This window comes from Solea solea, chromosome 7 (assembly GCF_958295425.1).
Source record: "Solea solea chromosome 7, fSolSol10.1, whole genome shotgun sequence".
In the NCBI taxonomy this organism is placed as follows: domain Eukaryota; kingdom Metazoa; phylum Chordata; class Actinopteri; order Pleuronectiformes; family Soleidae; genus Solea; species Solea solea.
The window spans coordinates 30236675-30255476 of NC_081140.1; the positions used below are offsets into that span (position 1 = coordinate 30236675).

Here is an 18802-nt window from a genome sequence, read left to right on the forward strand (position 1 = left end):
ATGATAATTCAAAGATGATGTTTCCTGAAGGGCGGAACGATTTTGAACACATATCTAATTGTGATTATTTTAACAGGAATTGCGGTCACGATATGAATAGTGATACCAGAGGGAATGGTCATTTTTACATCATCATTCGAAAAACATGATGTTCTCTTCAGTCTGTAGAATAAGATGTGTATAGATCCAGACAATGCACATTTTGACTTAATATTGCACCTCTTGCAATTTGAAAATCACAGCAGGCTGTAGAGTGATTTTGATACAATTTTGATTAATTGTTCTAGAGCTGAAACAATTAATCGATTATTATTCGATTTCTAAATTAATCGACAACTATTTTGATAATCGATTAATCGGTTCAAAGCTTTTTTCATGATTAAAACAAGATTTCCGATTGTTTAAGCTTCTTAAATGTGAGTATTTTCTTCATTTCTTTGCTCTGGAGAACAAATAAATCATTAAAAGTTAATCATTTTGGTTTGTGGAAAAAACAAGACATTTGAGAACATCATCATTTCCAAGTTTGACGAACACAAATCAACATTTTTTAAGGTTTTTTGATATTTTATGGACCAAATGATTCATCAATTCATCGAGAAAATAGTCGACAGATTAATCGATTATGAAGATAATCGTTAGTTGCAGCTCTAAATTGTTCAGCCCTAGTTTCCTGTCAACAGTCGATCTATTAATCACTTTAAGAGAAAGGTGCTATAGTGATGTATACGAGCTGAGGGTTTTTGCAGTATGGAGTATTCTACCAACTTACAGGAAAGTGATCAGGATCAAATACCCTAATTTTAGTCCATGGATGGGTTAATTTCTACAACATTTCCAAAGATTCAACTAAATAGAATCTGACTATGAAATTCCCATCTGGTAATATGGTAATTCATTGAGGCAAATTTTTCTTACAGCTTTAAAATATTAAGCACAATGTGAGATAAACCACATGAGACATTCTAGCATCCTTAAACACAACGTGTGTGTGCAATCAAAAACTAAACACTGACAATAACAACAGATTTTACAGATCAGTCAGCTTGCCCTCTGCCACAGACATTGGTCAAAACTTGATACAGAATGTTTCTTCTAAGATGACTTTTCCAACCCATATGACAAGCTCGTAAAAAAGAAAATGTGGCTTCAGTCGGACATTTTAAACAGAGAAGGATGGATCGTGCACACATGGGCAGTGAATGTTTGGCTCCAGCATTGCACCAGTGCAGCCTTGTTCCGTCATGTCCCTCTGCTTAACCAACACTCTGCCAAAACCCACGCACACCCAGACTCAAGGCTCCACTTCTCACAACAGGAAGCTTCTGCGTACTAGTGTCCTTATGTCAGACAAAATGTGACCACCTGATTCGGAAATGTCATGCATTTGTCTTATGATTCATAAGATTCATTCCTTCACACTAAATCTTTTCTGTGACCATTGCTTAATATTAGACTGAAGAGAAGTATCCATTATAACACCACAGTAGTAATTATATCTCTACAAAGACTAATTAATATATTATTACTACACTACGACTCTTATGAATATGACACATCACTTTACAAATTCTTAATTATCTATAGCAATCATTCTGAGACACTAGATGGCTGGTTTAACTATTCAATACATTATTAGCTGTTAAACAAAATGGCAGTAAAAATAGTCAGAAACTTTCTATGATGCACACATTTGTTCTTATGATTCATATTGTGAATTGGGTCACATTTGCTTGTCATCTCTGAAAAGTGGGTCTTTATATGGAGCTACAGAGCACAATGTTCCCCATGTACTGTGTTTTGTTTAAAGTTTAATGATGTTGTTAAAAACCTCATATTGTAATTCCTGATAAAGAATTTCCTCAACAAAAAATACAATCTATTCACGTTAGACTTGTGGCTGTGTGTCATGCATAGGAAAGAGCATCCATTTTGGACCCACATTTTCAGCAAAGGTCACATGTCTGCAGTCCTCAACACCTACCGCGTGCCTGCAGCGGCAGTGGGGAGGGTGACGGGATCATCGAAAAGGCTTCAACGTCAACTTAAAAAAGAAGCCGCCCTCTAAACAAACAATCTAATATTATAAAGCGCCGTTTATACAACTAGTTTATACACCAAGCCGAAGTTATTCAGTGCAACAACACCGGTGTGTCATCTGCCTGAAAGTGTGGGACACTTGTGCTGTGACACAGGGGCGTGTCCGCGCGTCTACTCACGCGCACAGCGTACAACTGACACAGCAATAATGTCCACGGGATTGTGTTTAACACGTACCTCCTGCGTGATAATCCTCACAAATGAGGGTGTGGAGAGACGTGCTGCACTGTGACGCGATGTGCCGTTAGCCGTGATGCTAACCTGTCTAGGCCCAATCTGGATTGACCACGTGGTTTCTCCGACTGTTGGCGCGATGCACATCATAGCAGCCGGCTTCATGCCAGCCACACCGACATCAGCCATGACAACAACAACAACTCATACAGAATAAAACACAACGACACCGGCGACGTTTCAGTGAGACACCAACGAGGAGTCTGAAAAACGTGCCGTGTCAATGAATGGGAAAATAAACCTAGATCACTGTCAAGCTAATGGCTCGTTAGCGCTTGCGTTCGTCTCAATGTGCAACTCAACCCTATCGATTTGAGTTAGCGACGTGTGAGCACTGAGGCAGAACTGCGTGCGGTGTCGTGACAACACTGATTCAAAGACTCGACACACTCACTGAGTCAGCTACAACAGCTCAACAACCCATTCAACAGCAACAGCGCATCACCACTGCGACACCACGCATTTACAACACGTTTCTTTAACGAAGAGGCATGACATCCTACTCCAGCTCACCTGAAGGCACTACGACCTGTCACCTCACCCAAAACACACACACACACACACACCAACCCTTCAAGGTTAAAAACAACTGCCCTGTCAAATCGGTTTGATGTCACCCAGTTTATCCAGAGTCTCATAATCCCACTGTGTACATTATAGGTGTCGATATGTACGCATTTGACAGCTTACATACCCTACTGTCACTTACATTAATTACACATTATTAAGCCACTGCTTAATTAGTATCTTTCAAACATCTTTCCATATTCTAGAGATGCAGAGTTGCTGGTACTAACTCTCTCTTCATCACGTTACCTTCAAGTATCGCGTTATTGTATGCACTTTATTAACAACTGACACATTCGCTGGTTAACACGAGTGAACACGCTCCAGCACTAACTGGTGATCCACTGACACGAGGTCAAAACAAAGCTCGGGTTATTTCACTTACCACCGACTGTACACAGCCCACTGTGACACTGGCTAGCAACTAGCAGTAGTAGCTTGTAGCATGAATTACGCTAACCGGCGAAAAACAACAACATACTAACACGACAGTCTGTTCATCACGTGACATATACGACATTCGGACATAGTCTGTATATATAACATGTTTGTAAACGTCGGTGTAAGAGTTGAGATAGGCGGTCCGTGGCGGTGTTAACTCGCTAATTTAAAGCAGCTAAAGTGGAGAAAGAAGAACACCCACGTCGCCTTAGCACGGACTACTAGCCGCGAGCTAGCTAGCTAATCCGTGAGAAGACAGAGCAGGAACAGCAGTGAAGAAAGTCCCCGCAGACAGCGACGTCTCTGGGTTTCAAAGCTAAACTTACACAGAGTCTTTGTGTGACAGCAACATGACGGTTACACGACAAACGTTAGCATTTTAAAAAGAAAAAGAGCTCAATGCCGTGGCGTTACCTTTCTCTCCTTGAGTCCGCAGAGCCGGACGGACGGAAAATCATCCCGGAAGCCGGTAGCAAGGTAATTCCGGTAAAATCCCATCACGTGAAACTGTTACAGTAATCTCGTTCAATCTTAACTGGACCAGCTGAGCTGTATATGAACTAAGTTGTACGATTTATTTTATATCCAAAACTTAAAAAAAAAGTTGCGAATGAAATATCTATTATATTATAATAAATGTATATAATACATATATTTGTGTCCCACAGCTCCCAAAGCAAAAATGATCGACGGGAACACGTGAAATGGAATTCACACAAGCTTCATTCAGTCACTTGGTTAAGTTTTAGTTACTGCTGGATGCTGATGGATGTACGGTGAAGCTCTGTGGCTGAACATTTCTCCATTCATGAAAAACTTTTCCTCAAAATATGTATTATTTATGGACTGATCGCTGCATTACAGGTGTAATTAGGGCTGAAACAATTACTCGACTATTCATCGATTGAAAATGATTCGTCAAGTTTCCTGAATTTCCAGCTTCTTAAAAGTGAAAATGTTCTGGTTTCTTTCCTCCATATAACAAAGAAATAATTATAACTGACTCATTTTGGTTTGTGGAAAAAAACAAGACATCATTTTCAGGTTTTGAAAAACACTGATCAACATTTTCTGGACCAAACTATAACTCGATTAAACGACATAATTATGGACGGATTAATCGATTATTGCAGCCCTGGTTGTACAAATGATTTTTCTTGTCAATGTAATTTTTAATCCTTGAAACAATGAACATTCACAAATCAATACCATTAATTTATTAAAGCAAACAGTACATTTAGTGTGAGTCAATTTTGGACCTCTTCATTTTACTTTATTACTTTGTGATTAATACTCGCAATTTGCAATACAATACTTTTCTTTTATGTTCTACAACGCCTTGACCTAAGTGTCATGTTGTTTGTATATTTGAATATCGTTTCATAACAAAAAGCTACATGACAGATATTTTATTTAGAGGCACAGTATGTGGGATGCATGTTGCAGCTGCATATCTCTCACCCTTAACTCCCAACTATGTAAGATAACCTACAGCAGTCCACAGTTGGAACTGAATCTCAAAAGATGTTTAGTTTGTCTATTCAAAACATGTTAGGGTTAGACCTGCTCCTGATGTAAATATAAATGGCTCATTCTGGGGAAAACTATTCATACATTTGTGATTGTATCCTCGAAAAGAAAAGAAACAAAAAACATTGGAATAATTATCTATCTATTTGTTTGTTTTTTTAGTTCCACCCAAATCTTGCACGCTGAACCGCCTCCTAGTGGAGAATAAGAAATGATCTCTTTCCAAAAGACACATTTAGGATTGGAGATTTCTACTGGACACAAAATGAAATCTACTCAATTAAACAAGTCTGTAAATAACAAAATCAATGGACTGATGAGGTGAATCAAGTGTCTGAAGAATTTAAGTTTAAACCTGGTTCATATTTGAAAAAATATAATGAATTGAACTGTGCTGCTAAACATTTGTCTGCCAGCCACATGTATAATATGGTTATAATTTATCTGTAAAAGTTTGATGAAAGTGTACATTATTTTATTTTACCTTGAAAGATAGTAATATATACCATTTAAGATATTGATCTGACATTGTCAATGTTGCACCTTAGCTCTTAATGGCATGTGTATTACTATTATATTGTCAGATCAAAGACAATATATGTAAATCTAAATGATCCTAACAGTCATTCATTACTGACACAAATATACCATGTACTTTTTTTTGGGTGCAGATACAGTTGAGTGTCCATTTGAAACACTGTCTTCCTCCCAAGTGGCTCCTCCGTGTGGAGAACCTGCAGCCAGCATCATTTAAAATGCTCAGCAGGCAAGACTATTATTTTTATATTACAATTCCTCAGGTGATCCAACACATGTGCACCACCACTGGCCTCGGTTTACATCTGCAGCATTTACAGTATGTGGTCACAGAGAAGGGAGCGAGCTGTTCCACTACACCTACACTGCATTCTTTTAGAACAATTACTGCTCCAGCACCGGCAACAACTCAGTTTCTGTTTGTGCTCGTCTTGAAAGTAAATTGTGTTTCGAGCAATCCTGCCCACCGCAGCTTTAAATTACTATTACAGCCACATTACATTCTTTGCTTGTCAATCAGTGATCACACAGTTATCACATTTCTACAACATGGATCAGTTTTTTTATTTATTTATTGATTCAACCATGAACAGTACTGTAACAAACAACCCCCCCCCCCCCTCCCGCCCCGCCCAAAAAAAAAGAGGAATACATATTTTTAGATGTTGTAATTACAAACAAATGACTGTAAAAAAATAAAACAAAGTGAGTGTGAAGCACTAATGTCCGGGCAGTTGTTCATTTACTGATGACTGAAACAAAACAAAGAGGAGGGTGATGAACAGTTTCCCCCCCCAGACAGTAAAACAGCAGATTTGGAACATGTGTGATAGTTGGATTAAACTTAGAGCAGTGTAAAGAACCATATATTTAGAATGGATGGTCCCAGTCCCAGGTCCCAGTTTAACCCTCTTTGTGACCCCAAACCAATCCATTTTTAATGACTGCTGGAACTGGGCCACAGAGGACAGTGAGAGGACAAAGCACTCTTTTCAGCCCATCGGTAAAGAACTAAATATAACAACTTCCAAGAGCCATAGAGGGGCTACTCTTACACACAGAGGGAGAGGGTGAAGAGGAATGGGCTAAAAAGCCTAAGGTGCAGTCTGGGGTCTGAAGTTGGGGTTCTTCTGGAGGATGACGAAGCCCTCTAGGATGGGGGTGACGGGGAGGTACTCCTCTGTGGCCAGCTCTGCCCTCTCTCCGTGAGCCAGCAACACTGGTGTGGTGTGAGTCTGGAAACCTGTGATGGCCTTTGGCTTGCCGGCCTGACCCACCACATCCACAGCCTGCACACAGATCATAGACGTTCATGATTCAAGCCCATTGTACATATTAGAAAATGATTAGTGAGAACATGTGACAAAGCAAGTGTAATAAATTGAGTTGTTAAACTGTTTTTATTTTCACATTCAGGATCTTTCAACAGTGTAAACTGCTCAAAGCAGCGTCACAGATTCATATTTTAGACACGCCTAAAAATTCCAGCTGGATTATTTTTGATAATAACGACTGGCACAGGGAAAGGTTAGGTATCGCTTCTCACTGTGGTGTCTTTAGTTGAAGGTGATTTTTGGGTGTTCAGCAGACGCCAACAAGGTAGAACTTGTTGTTCTGACTCATCAGAACCAGAACCAGGTCACCCACGACATGTTGAGCTGCACAGCTACTGAGCTAATGTTTCGACCCAGTGATGTCAAATCTTTTCTAAGGGCTCTTAGTTCACAAAATGTGCATCGTGAGGCTGGCACTTTCACATTCACAGGGATTATTATAACCATTCAAATTTGGCAAAACTCATAACACATTTGTATGTGGTGAGATCGACCAGAAATCTACTGCTTTACAGGGACGTTTGAGTAAGTTCAGGAAAATGGTTTTCATTCATAAAATCCTTTTCTTTTTGAGTCAAGAGGAAATTATTTTACAAATAATAAATAATCATTTCAGTTCTTTAATGCTTTACCTGTCCAACTCTGACAGACACAGGCAGTGGCCGGAGCTCGTGATCGAATGTGACCAGCATACGTGGTTGCATGGCTGCGACCAGGCCATACAGAATGTAGTGGGATTTCCCCAGGATTACTGAAATACACACAAAGAAATGCAGGAGTGGTATATGAGCACAGGGAGATCACACATATTCAAATTCAATGTTAAGTGTGTGGAAGTGGAGAGCAGCAGAAGGAAAATAAACTGACTGTTCTTGACATCGAGGAAGGAAACAAGCACAGTGAGTAATCCAGCAACGGCAACCTGGCTCATCAGCTGCCGGTCGCTATGGTAAGGACAGAGTGTCAGTGTGCCTTTGCCCAAGTGAGTCAGACCCTGTGGAGGCACAAGCAGCACAGAGTCAATAGTCGCTCAAATTGTACTGTCTGGTACAGAGTGCCTTTTGTGTTGCCACCCACCTGGGCCAGTCGGACCATGAAAAGATTGTTGGGGTCTTTGGCGTGATACTGTGCCAGCTGCCGCAGCATGGCGGCCAGACGGGCGTTATTTGTGCCTGGGGAAATGGAAAAAGTGGTCATAGGTTCACAAAGTTGACACTAGAGGCTCTTTCATAGAGAATGGAATCAAGTGCCTGGTTAACATGTAACACACACCTTCTAGTTTTCAAGGAAAAGTGCATTAAGCTGCAAGTAGTCGTTTCACAGCGTCAGCGTTCAATATGTAAATAATAAGTCAAAAAATAATGTGGAAACTGAAACGCACTAAGTAGAGAAGATACTGTGTTGCCATTTTTAGACTAGTTTCTAGTTTAGTCTAGGATCATTGATTTCATGTCATGATAGATTCCCATTTCAATTGTCTACATGGTGTCATGAGTGATACAATGTCCATCGTTTGTTTTCAATGTACCAAATTTAAATAATGTATTTAAAACATGAATGTAACAAAAACCAGTCAACTGGAAACTAACTGTAAAAAGAAGAGAAGTCATAGAGAGAGTCATGTAGCTCTGTGTTGAAGGTCCAAACATCTGATATTAAGGTCACTAAATCTGACCTCTGACCTCCAATAACATTCTCATTCATGGAAGGCAACACCTTTGTAGTAAGATGCATGCTGCTTGGCTTTGTGTAGCATGGTTCCAGTACACTAATTAAATGCTTAAATCCAGGGTTTTCCACCACTGAATAAGGTCCAAGTCCGATGCTAAAAACACGTCTATAGTGCTGGTTATCGCTTTAGCACAAGCTTAATTTTGAGGAGGTCTGGCTCCAAATGAGGATGGAAGAGTTGCCCGTGTGAACGGAGTTGTTTTCGTAGTTATGGCTACGTGCTTTTGATTCATGCGGAGATGTCCTGTGTTATGCTACACGCGCATAACATAGCTTAAACACCGTGTTTTTCTTGTCAAGTGGCTAAGATGTGTTGTCGGCATAAACATTCAATCAGTTTATATTTTACAGCTAAACAGGGATTTTCATTCCCACAATTATCTTATGTAATACTACATTAGATTTGTACTTACCACTGCCCACCATGCCCATGGCAAAGATGGAGTTGTGGGAGACTTCGGGGTCAGCATCATGGGAAAACTTGCTGAGGGTGTCCAAGATGTTGAGGCGAGGGTTGGACACGGATATGAGAGCCAGGGCAAGGGGTACTGCTCGCCTCAGGGTGGGCTCACCATAACGTAACTAAGAAATAAAGACCAAATAAAGTTCATTATTAAAACAGTTCACATCAATCAAACACACTAGGGCAAGTGGAAGGGAATTGGCCTTGTAACTGGAGGGTTGCCAGACAAAATCCAGGACAGGTCAAGGGCTGAGGTGCCCCTGAACGAGATACAAGAACTCCCACTGCTCCTGCACCTGGTCTGTGTGTTCACTACTGGTGTGTAGTAAGGATGCGTTAAATCGGGGCTCTAGACTTACTTGTATAATTTTATAATTTTAGGAGTGCAAGCAGAGGATTTAGGGGCACACTGTTAATTGACTGAAAATGCAAATATTCACACTTCCTTTCCATGTTCACTGCATTACTGATATTTATGAAATGCAGGAATTGCAATGTGCCGTTTTAAATTCACAGTTTCAAAATAAAATGTCTCTTAAAACAAACAACCAACTGGATTATTTTTATATAAACAGTTTTTTTGACTGCCCATTTAAAAAGGTGTTGGAAAATCTAAATAAAAAAAAATAAATAAAAAAAAGCAATTACATTTAAATAACACTACAAATGTGTGGTTAAAATGAAGGAAACGTATCCGCATGCTCAGAACTCAGTCGTGCTCTGCACTTTCATGCAATATTTTCCACTGCGGCTCTGACGGCACGGAGGTTTAATGAAAGCACAGCAACAAAGGAATGCCAGCATGTCTAGCAGCTAACTAGCTGCTGCTTTCAGGCTGCCTCCTCTTCCCTCATCACTGTTTGTTTAGACCATTTTTGCATTAGGAGCCATCTTCTCTCCGTTGTGTCTACGTTCTGTACGTTTCCTCTTGTACTTCCGTGTATGGTGTGGTTGTCATTCACTGTGCTGCGGCATTACTGCTCCCATCCTCCGCATCAAAACACAGTGCTGTGTGTTGTAACAGTAGTCACACTCCGACGCAAAGCATTTCTGCCTCGGGCCAAGTTTATATTAAAAGAACTGGCAAATTTAGTCGCACAGGCGCGAATAGATGTAAGATTTACTGTCTCAAATTTTGGTCACAGTCTGGAGCCCTGGGTTAATACAACAGTTAACTTAATTATCACTGATTGGTGCATGTGCTTTCCTTTTAGTAATCATTGTTTCAGAATCTCATATATGGTTTAGAGAAGTGGATCAGTAGATATAAACAAAAACAAAACAATAACACATGACAGACAGTGAGCAGTACTAACCAGATGTCCAAATGTTCGCAGTGCCATTTCAGAGCCGATCTCCTCCCCCATGGCAATCAGGGCAATACCAAGAACAGCTGCGCCCTAAACAGGAAGACATTAAAAATAAGTCATTCTTCCAAACTCATCCATTAACACAGCTGATAGTGACAGAACAATTGATTTATGAGGATAATTACAGGTTAGAATTTACCTGATGGGAGCCCATGTCAGCAGCAGAGTCCTTCTTGTCTTTGTCCTTCTTATCTTTCTTGTCCTTGTCCTCCTCTTTGTCCTTGTCTTTGTTTTCATAGTGTTCACTGCAGATATGGAGAAGCTGCTGCACCTTAAGCACATTACCAGAACCTGAGATGGAGGCAGAGACAAATTATTACCGAGTCATGTAAACGGGCAGAAGTGGCGCTGTATATGGTTGACCTGTAGGGGCGATGGAGAGAGAAAAGAAGCAGTGTGGGACATGTCCAAATAAATGAATCCCCTTTGGAGATGGTACTGTGAAACTGACCTGCATATGCACAGATATCCACTAGTGTGTTGGCAAAGCTGCGGAAAGGTTCGGGTACGACCTGTAGAGCTGCCAGGGTCGTCTCAATTGCCTCTCCTTTACCTGGGGACAGTGAAGGACACAAACACAAAAATTAAAGCAATAAACATCAAAAACATCTTCTTTTCATACACAAAATGACTTCAGGTGAAATCACCATGTTGCAATTCACCTGAAGTTCTTTAACACAGCTGTGCATGTAGATTCTATCAGGTTAAAGTTTGAGTTTAATTCATTTATCGTTCAGTATATATTAAGTATGGTTATATGTTGTATCGACAGTCAGTGTTGATTATGTTGTGCATGCCCCAAAGGGATTATTAAAAACCACCAGTGCTGGTCACATTACTCGGAAATAGTAATTGGTTACTGATTACTTCTCCAAGAAAGTAATCCAGTTACTCTACTGATTACTTATTTTCAAAAGTAATTTGTTACTTTAATAATTACTTTACTCATTTACTTTTCAAAAACATGATGCACAACCTGAATACGCTATAAAGCAATAGACCTTTCAGCCTAATTATATTCTTTCTGCATATTCCATCATTTAAAATGGAAATGAAACTTTTTTATTAGTTAAAATTTTTTAACTGTGTGCACACTGCATCAAGAAAAAATTAAATTATTTGCAACAGTCTCAGACTTGAAGAAATTTGTAGAACATTTACACACATTTTCCTACATTCTACCATATTTTATCTACCATCTTATATCTTTCTTCTGTTAACTTATATTTCTGCATATTCCAGCATATAAAATAAAATTATTTTTTGTGTTTATACTCCTTCATTCTAATATGTAAATAAAATACAGAAATATACAGAAAATAACTAAAATCAAAGTCTCTCCTGACCTCAACAACATAGCCAGCGACGAGCTTCTTCAGTTCAGCGGCACTAAGTCCGGTCACTTAAGTCTATTTCGACCTGTTTATCAGGAGCGGGGCCGTCGGAGGTTTGCCCGGTGGAATTAGATGTGGTCACCGCAGCGGTCATGTCAGTGGGGGATCCAGGTTTTTTTTCAATGAGTTTCACATTCCTGTGCCGGCTTTAGGGATGGGCATAATTAAGCGACGATCAATTAATTGATCATTATGAATTTCGTTGATGCCGGTCATTAAAAATAATGCAGGTTGTGTTGAGTAGTCAGTGGAGATCGGTAGGGCGGCTATCCCAGTGGCTGGGAGACGAGGAGCCTGCGTTATCTGACACGGACGAGGGGAGCACTAACACTAGAGTCGCAGCCTCCCAGTCCCAGGTCTCCGCTATGACACAACTTCTTGGGGAGCATTATACCACTCAATGCGAGGCAGGCATCGAAGCAGAACTTCAGAACTTTCTGAGGGAGGCTCCTCCACCCTACAGACTGGTGGAAAGTGAATGGAATAAGGTTTCCCAGGCTTGCCAAGGTAGCACGGAGGTACTCGTGCATCAAGGCAACGTCAGTCCCCTCAGAGCGGGTATTTTCAACGGCTGGACTGACACTCACCCGGCTGCGGTCGCGTCTGACCCCAGAGTAGAGATGTGCGGAGGAGCTGTAATGGCACCTGCACCCGCTGCTCAATATCAATCTATTCTATATAATCTATATATCTCTAGTTGATCTACACACATGTCTGCTGTTTACCACTGATGTCGCACCACTCATATGTGATTGTCATGAGACAGTTTCACAAACAGAAGCATGGTTTAGTAATGCAGTAATGCAGCCTGCCTGTGGGAAAGTAAAAGTAATCTAATTACTGTTTTTGCAATTGTAATCCCTTACTTTACTTGTTACTTGAAAAAAGTAATGAGATTACAGTAACGTGTTACTGCCCATCACTGGTCCCCACTGACAGCCATGTTTTCAGTGAAATTGTCCGAGTCTCAAGCTGGTTCCCCATATCAGTCAGTATCTCATACAACTACACTTCAATAAACCTGAACTACCCCTTTACTTACCCAGGTGGTTGAGTCCAAGGCCCAGAGGCAGCCAGCGGGCATATGTGTCCTTCAGTTCCTGCTCGTTCTTCTCCATGATGGTCTGGACGATGGTGGAGGTCACGTCGCCATTACATGAGCCTACAGCGATCATACCACAGGCTATCGCCGTCACTCCAACCACCTGGAGATGAAACACATGCAAATTTTAATTTAGCAAAGCTGTACTGTGTGTATTGAATAGAATGGGGGGAAAAAAGCGTAGACACAACTGATGCACCCTTACCTCCATGCTGGACTTGGAGTCTCCCATAACAGGAAGAAGCAGAGAGAGAACATCTTCTCTGTTGGAGCCAGCGTAGGCCAGGCCCAGTCTGAAAACAAGACGATGAGGATCAGGACTACAATCCACAAAGTGCCAATATTACATCAAACTGATCCCACAGGAGAAACTCGGAGGTTAACACCAAAATGAGTTTAAATAAAGAGACATGCAAGTAAAAACAATAAAAATGTATGTCTACAACTTAGAGCATAGATAAAATTGCCTTGGATATTTTGGAAAAAATCTTTGCATGAACCATCTCCTCACCCAAAGATGGATCCTATCCTCATGACATTGCTGTTGTGGAGGACATAGTCAGAGAGTAGTGCGAGGGCTGGGTCACATTCATTCCTAACACCCGAGTTTACAATGCCGCAGGCCAAGAGGGCACCAGACTACACACAGAGACAGATGACACAAGAGTTCAGACAAAAACATTAAATGTATAAAGCCTTTTCTTTTAAAAAGCCGCAAAAAATAAAGTAAATGCAGAAATACTGTTGCCGTTAACAAGTAAATACAAAAACTTTTGGTAAACAGAAAAGCTAGTACTCCATCTTGATTTTGTGGATTTTAGATAAAGCTGTCGTGTAGTCTCAAATTTACCTTGATGTAGTCCTCAGAGGAGTAGAGGTATTTGTCAATCTGGGTCAGACCACCATCAACATCCCACAGCAAGATCATACCAAGGGAGGCTGCAGCACTCAACATGCCTGAGGACAATTGTATCATTTTTAGTAACAAAAACCCAAATAGGGATCTCCTAGATCAGACCAGACTCTCTTCAGCCCAATAATATGGTTGCCACAGAGACCCACTGAAACTTAACACCAGCCCATAACACAGTGATCACACGACTCTAGTGTGAACTTGGCGTATTAAAATAAATACAATAATAAAGGATATTCCTTTATTTGTTTGTGCTTTCGTTTACCATGATCCTTGTTCTTGTAGAGCCACTTGTTGCCATCATCTGTGAGCAGCTTGTCCTGTCCAAAAGCTGCGTTGACAAAGCCATTCACAAAGGAGGAGGCTAAGTTCATACGAGCAGAGTCCACCTGGGATCCACTGCCTCCAAACCCTGTCACATAGAGTAAAGAAGTCAAACACCAAGACAGATTTGTGTTTTTTTCCACCATCAGTGGTGAGGACATTAGCATTTAGTTCAGTGGCAAGCGAATCACAAAATGCAGCATTTATACAAACATATGAACTCACTGTTGTTTTCCAGGTGTGTTTTGTAGATGTCATCTGGGACTTTGGGTTCCATGATGTCCAACTGGTGAGGAGAGGATGAGTGAGTTGTTAATAACAGAGTCAATTTGTTGAAGTGTGAGACCAAAACGTTGTTTAAAAAAACCTCAGAAAGTTAAATTTATGAACCCACACTTGCTGACTTAAGAAAGAAAAAGAAATCATTCATCTCTTTTGTCCTTGGCTCAAGCTGGCAATCAGTCTTTTACTCATTCTACTTCTAAATCAATCAAAAGACAGAAAGACAGCTACCTCTCTGGCCAGGGCCAAGAAGTTGCTGTTTAGCTGCACGTTAGACATGATCTCCGTCAGGTCCTCATAGTCTTCTACGTCCTCATTAAGCTCCAGGAACATTCCATGGCGACCCAACATGAAGGCCATCTGCTTCTGGATGACGCTGGCAAAAGAGCAAGTATTCAAGTTAGTAAAACAAATGGTAGTGTGCTCATACTTTACTATATACCTTTTATGATTGCAATAACCATCCTAAGAGAAAACAAAGGTTTAATAGTCCTCACATGTCTTTGCAGGACGTGAAGATGTTTTCTACCAGCTCCACATCGTTGAGCATCAGGGCCAGTCGCAGGGCCTCGGGATAACGGTTGAAATTTCGGAAGATGTTCAGGGCACATCTAAGCAGTGCTGAGTTTTCTGGCTCAGGGACATAACTCACACAGCTGGGTGGGGGGTGTAGAAGTTTCAGTGAAATTTAAATTCATAAACTTGAAAACAGAGTTTGTGAACACTGTAAACCCTGAACATACCTAGTGAGGTAGAGGCAGACTTTTCCATAAGCATTTTCATCAATGTAGTCTTCGAGCATGTCCAGCCTTTCGATCTCCATCAACAAGTCACACGCCTCATGCTCAGCATTGTGGGCCATGTTGTAGGGCACAATCTCCTTCACGAGTTTCAACAGTGTCTCCTGCTGGGTCTTGTCATTCTCCTCCACCTCCTGCCACTCCTTGGCCACCTCACCTGCCAGGTGCCTGGAAGATGATGGACAGAAAGACTTGTCATTCAAAAATGAAGCAAGTGAAAAAAGACACCAGATTTCACCAACACCAATCAAGTTTATAATGTATGTAGTGAACCACACCATAAAAAACATTTGTTCCTTTCTTTACAGCTGCACCAATGAGACATGCCCTTTGTAATTTGTTGTATTACCTGACATATTCATGTCCCCAAGAGGCCAGCTTTTCCTGCGAGCCCGACAGACGATACTTGAGACACTCCCTCTCACCGCTCATTGTCATGGCCAGCACTGACACCACATCAGCACAGAAACACTGCAAATACAAACATCTACAGTTGGAACTTGATTTCATATCAGAGTTTTGACAAGTTAAACTGCTTTATGATTCATAGAACTAATTGAAGAAATGTGTTTGACTATGATGTAGTTTGTCTGATTATACATTTGCCATCAAATCACCGTTTTAAACAAATTCTTATGTTCGGTTTTAAAACAGATGTCACATAAACATGCATAAACAACAATTGTTTTATTCTTGAGGGGGAAAAAAATCTATTGTGTCCCAGAAAAAAACACAACAAAAGACTCTTCAATTCTTCAAATTACTGTGGAGGCTGCTCGAAGTCTTCAAAATGTGCCAACACTGGAATTTTTCAAATTTTTGGCAGTAGCACAGCGTTACCTTGTTCTCTCCAGGAGCCATGCCTTCGAAGATCTCTTTGAGTTTGCCATAGTGTGGGCGCAGGAACTTCAGGGGCTTTGGCACTGAGGTCATGGAGGTGGTTGAGGAGCGGATTAGTCTACGCAGCTCTTCTAATGCTGGACGATGCAGCTCTGTGTTCTCATCCTGCAAAAATGCAAAAGATTGTGAGGGGTTTTTGGCCAGGTGAGCAATTTTGAAAATTAACATAATACAGAAGGAAAAAATAAGTAATTCTAATACTCACGCCAAGTCTCTCCACCATCATCTCCAGATCCTCTTTCAACTGTTTGTCTTCATCAGACTGAAATAATAAGAATTTAAGTTTAAGCAACTAAAGTTTAATTGGTCACTTAAAATTGACTGCAAGTGTGAATGTGACAGTGAATGTCTCTGTGACCAGCAACCCCACGACCCTCATGTGGAGTATAGTGGTAGACGATGGATGAAATGTAGTAGGGAGGTTGCACCTAACACCTATTTTTACTGTAACCAAGTCTGTTAAATATTTATTATCACTTTTATCTGTAAAACTGCAAAATAAGATGTAAACTGCCCATCAGTGTGTCCAATTCCTTAAAATTAGGTTCTCAAATGTGTTTTGTTAATGCACATTCAATTTACAATTTACATACCAGAAAATATCCACAACATAAAAGCCGCATTAAAGAAATGTAGTTAAAAAGAAAAGAGAAAAAAAGGCTGATTGACTCTGAAAATAACTGGTGTTTCAGTAATGACTATAGCCTTGAAATGCACAGAGATGGAGGAACATAACGTAATGATATTTTAGATGCATGCCAAACCAATAATGAATGCAGCCCAATTTTAACAGCAACGTGTGGCTAATATTACAGTATTTATAGTGTAATTACCAAACAAACCGTGTAAACACGACATGTATACAACCGCAGCTATTACTAAAAATGATGTGTGGACTACAATAATACAATTACATTTACAATACATCAATGGGTTTAACATGTTTATTTACTATGAGACAAACAAGACAAGTGACACTTTTGCATTGGCTAACGGCTCTGAGCGAAACTGCTAACTCACTTCAATGTGCCACATAAAGACAGGCAAGAGTTACAGAACGATGTGACAATTAATTTAACTTCATGTTGGCTGATATGTCGCCTTATGTTAACCCTAACTAGGTGCACACACACACACATACACTTGCGAGGGCAAAGCTAACGCTGACAATACAGAGGACAGCAGCGTTTAAAGCTAGCAAGCTAACATTAGCTTGCCGATCGGGTTAGGCTATGCTAAAGTGAGCTAACAGGGGAGTTTTATCCGCAAGTTTTAAAAGAACCAAAACGCATACAAGAGGAAGAATTACGAAAAATTACGTGACAAACAACTACATTTATATTCGTGTCAATTTGACGTATATTTTGAAAGGAATTGACTTCGGCCTGCTCAACCATGTTGTCAAAGCGACAGTGACTAAGGCAAAATATCGCCACTGACGCTACTTAGCGAACACCGGAATGAGACAAATCTCCTCGCTCACCAATTCTTGCTCCTCTTTCTTGTTCTTATCCTTCTCCTTGTCCTTTGTCTTCTCGTCTTTCTTTTCAGCATGTTTATTCTCTTTCTGTTTTGCCTCCTCCATGGCTGCAGCTCTGTGAACTATCAATCTGCTAAAGGATGTGAGGAACACCGGTGAAGAACGGCTTCTTCTTCTCCACTACAATGTGTAGTCGGGTTTTACTGTAACACCCCCTGCTGGCGTGGCATGTAAAAGATTCAAGGATTCAAAAGGTTTTATTGTCAATTAAACATCTCAAAAGAAAAATACCAGGTTTATTTTTGTGGCTTTTTAATGTTAAATATTAATATATAAATTTATGTGTGTCAGAAACAATTAAATTATCACTATAATTACTATTATTACTATACTATTACTAGTAATACTATTACTATAAATATGTTCAAATTCTTCTATTACACCAACAATTAGGTTTAATTAAAGAAGAGTTATTTAGTGACACTTAAAAAGTTATTTTGTCCATCCCATGCATTTTTCATATACAATATTCATAATATAATATTTATAATTGTGTATTTCACAATGTATAACCATTTAATTATATATACTCTATATGTATATATATATATATATATATATATATATATATATAATTGTTTATTTTCAATGCAATAGCCTATAATACCAAGGAAAGTCATCCCGATATGATGATATTCAAAATCTAAGACCATATCTTGATATAATGTTGATATATTGCCCAGCCCTAATACAATTAATTGCATGCTTGATTGAATTTGAACTAAGTAGCACAAGTTGGTTCATTAAGCAACCCACAGTAAACCCCACACAAAATATGCATCCATCAATAAACTTTTGTTATACTCACATCAATCCTTTTTCCTTTGAGATGCAAGGCCAGCAGTAGAACCTGTATATGTATTCCATGTCGTAAATGTAAATTTAGAGTAATGTTATAATCTGGTGTGGTTCTTCCTTGGGTCAGGCTGATTTTACTGATATGTAAAATATGACTTACATTTACGTTTAGGTATTGCCTTGTAATGGTGATGATGTTTCTTTTATTTATTTTCTTTTTTTTTATATACATATATACTGTATATACACACACACATAGGTCCCCACAGCATTATTTTCTTCTTTTAACAATGCAAATTATGAAATTATAATGAATTATTTCTGTATTTCTTTTGTAGTTTGTAGTACTCTCTCAATCACTTGCCTCGTTAGGTCCAAGTTTTGGTCTCCATGAGGAATACTGGTCCTGACAAGGTCAGTGTTTATGCCAGAAAAGATCCTA

At 39.8% G+C, this 18802-nt stretch overlaps 2 protein-coding genes across 7 annotated transcripts in view; both read right to left on the bottom strand.

Annotated features, from left to right (window-relative positions):
- LOC131462335 (eukaryotic translation initiation factor 4 gamma 1-like) overlaps window positions 1–3850 on the bottom strand; it is a 52308-nt gene extending 48458 nt beyond the window's left edge. For all 6 annotated transcript variants that reach the window (XM_058633445.1, XM_058633441.1, XM_058633440.1 and 3 more), the window contains exon 1: window positions 3757–3850. The gene's annotated coding sequence lies outside the window, so the exon portion shown is untranslated. The remainder of the gene's footprint in view (window positions 1–3756) is intronic.
- A 2187-nt stretch (window positions 3851–6037) lies between these two features.
- psmd2 (proteasome 26S subunit ubiquitin receptor, non-ATPase 2) lies at window positions 6038–17667 on the bottom strand. Its single transcript, XM_058634589.1, has 21 exons — window positions 17506–17667; window positions 16228–16284; window positions 15963–16127; window positions 15472–15593; window positions 15066–15290; window positions 14820–14978; window positions 14554–14698; window positions 14266–14326; window positions 13982–14128; window positions 13654–13760; window positions 13315–13442; window positions 13009–13096; window positions 12744–12906; window positions 10759–10860; window positions 10447–10598; window positions 10254–10337; window positions 8888–9056; window positions 7821–7915; window positions 7611–7737; window positions 7376–7494; window positions 6038–6698 (listed from the first exon to the last, which is right to left on the bottom strand). The coding sequence occupies exons 1-21, from the start codon at window positions 17605–17607 to the stop codon at window positions 6504–6506; spliced, it is 2712 nt and encodes a 903-aa protein (XP_058490572.1). The 5' UTR covers window positions 17608–17667; the 3' UTR covers window positions 6038–6503.
- Window positions 17668–18802: the final 1135 nt, after the last annotated feature.

Coding starts and splice junctions, on each gene's coding strand:
- psmd2 (XM_058634589.1), bottom strand. CDS start 17,607: ATGGAGGAGGCAAAACAGAAAGAGAATAAACATGCTGAAAAGAAAGAC. Junction 14,699..14,819: donor TTCACGTCCTGCAAAGACAT/GTGAGGACTATT, acceptor CTCTTTTGCCAG/CGTCATCCAGAAGCAGATGG. Junction 6,699..7,375: donor TGTCTGTCAGAGTTGGACAG/GTAAAGCATTAA, acceptor ATCTGTGTGCAG/GCTGTGGATGTGGTGGGTCA.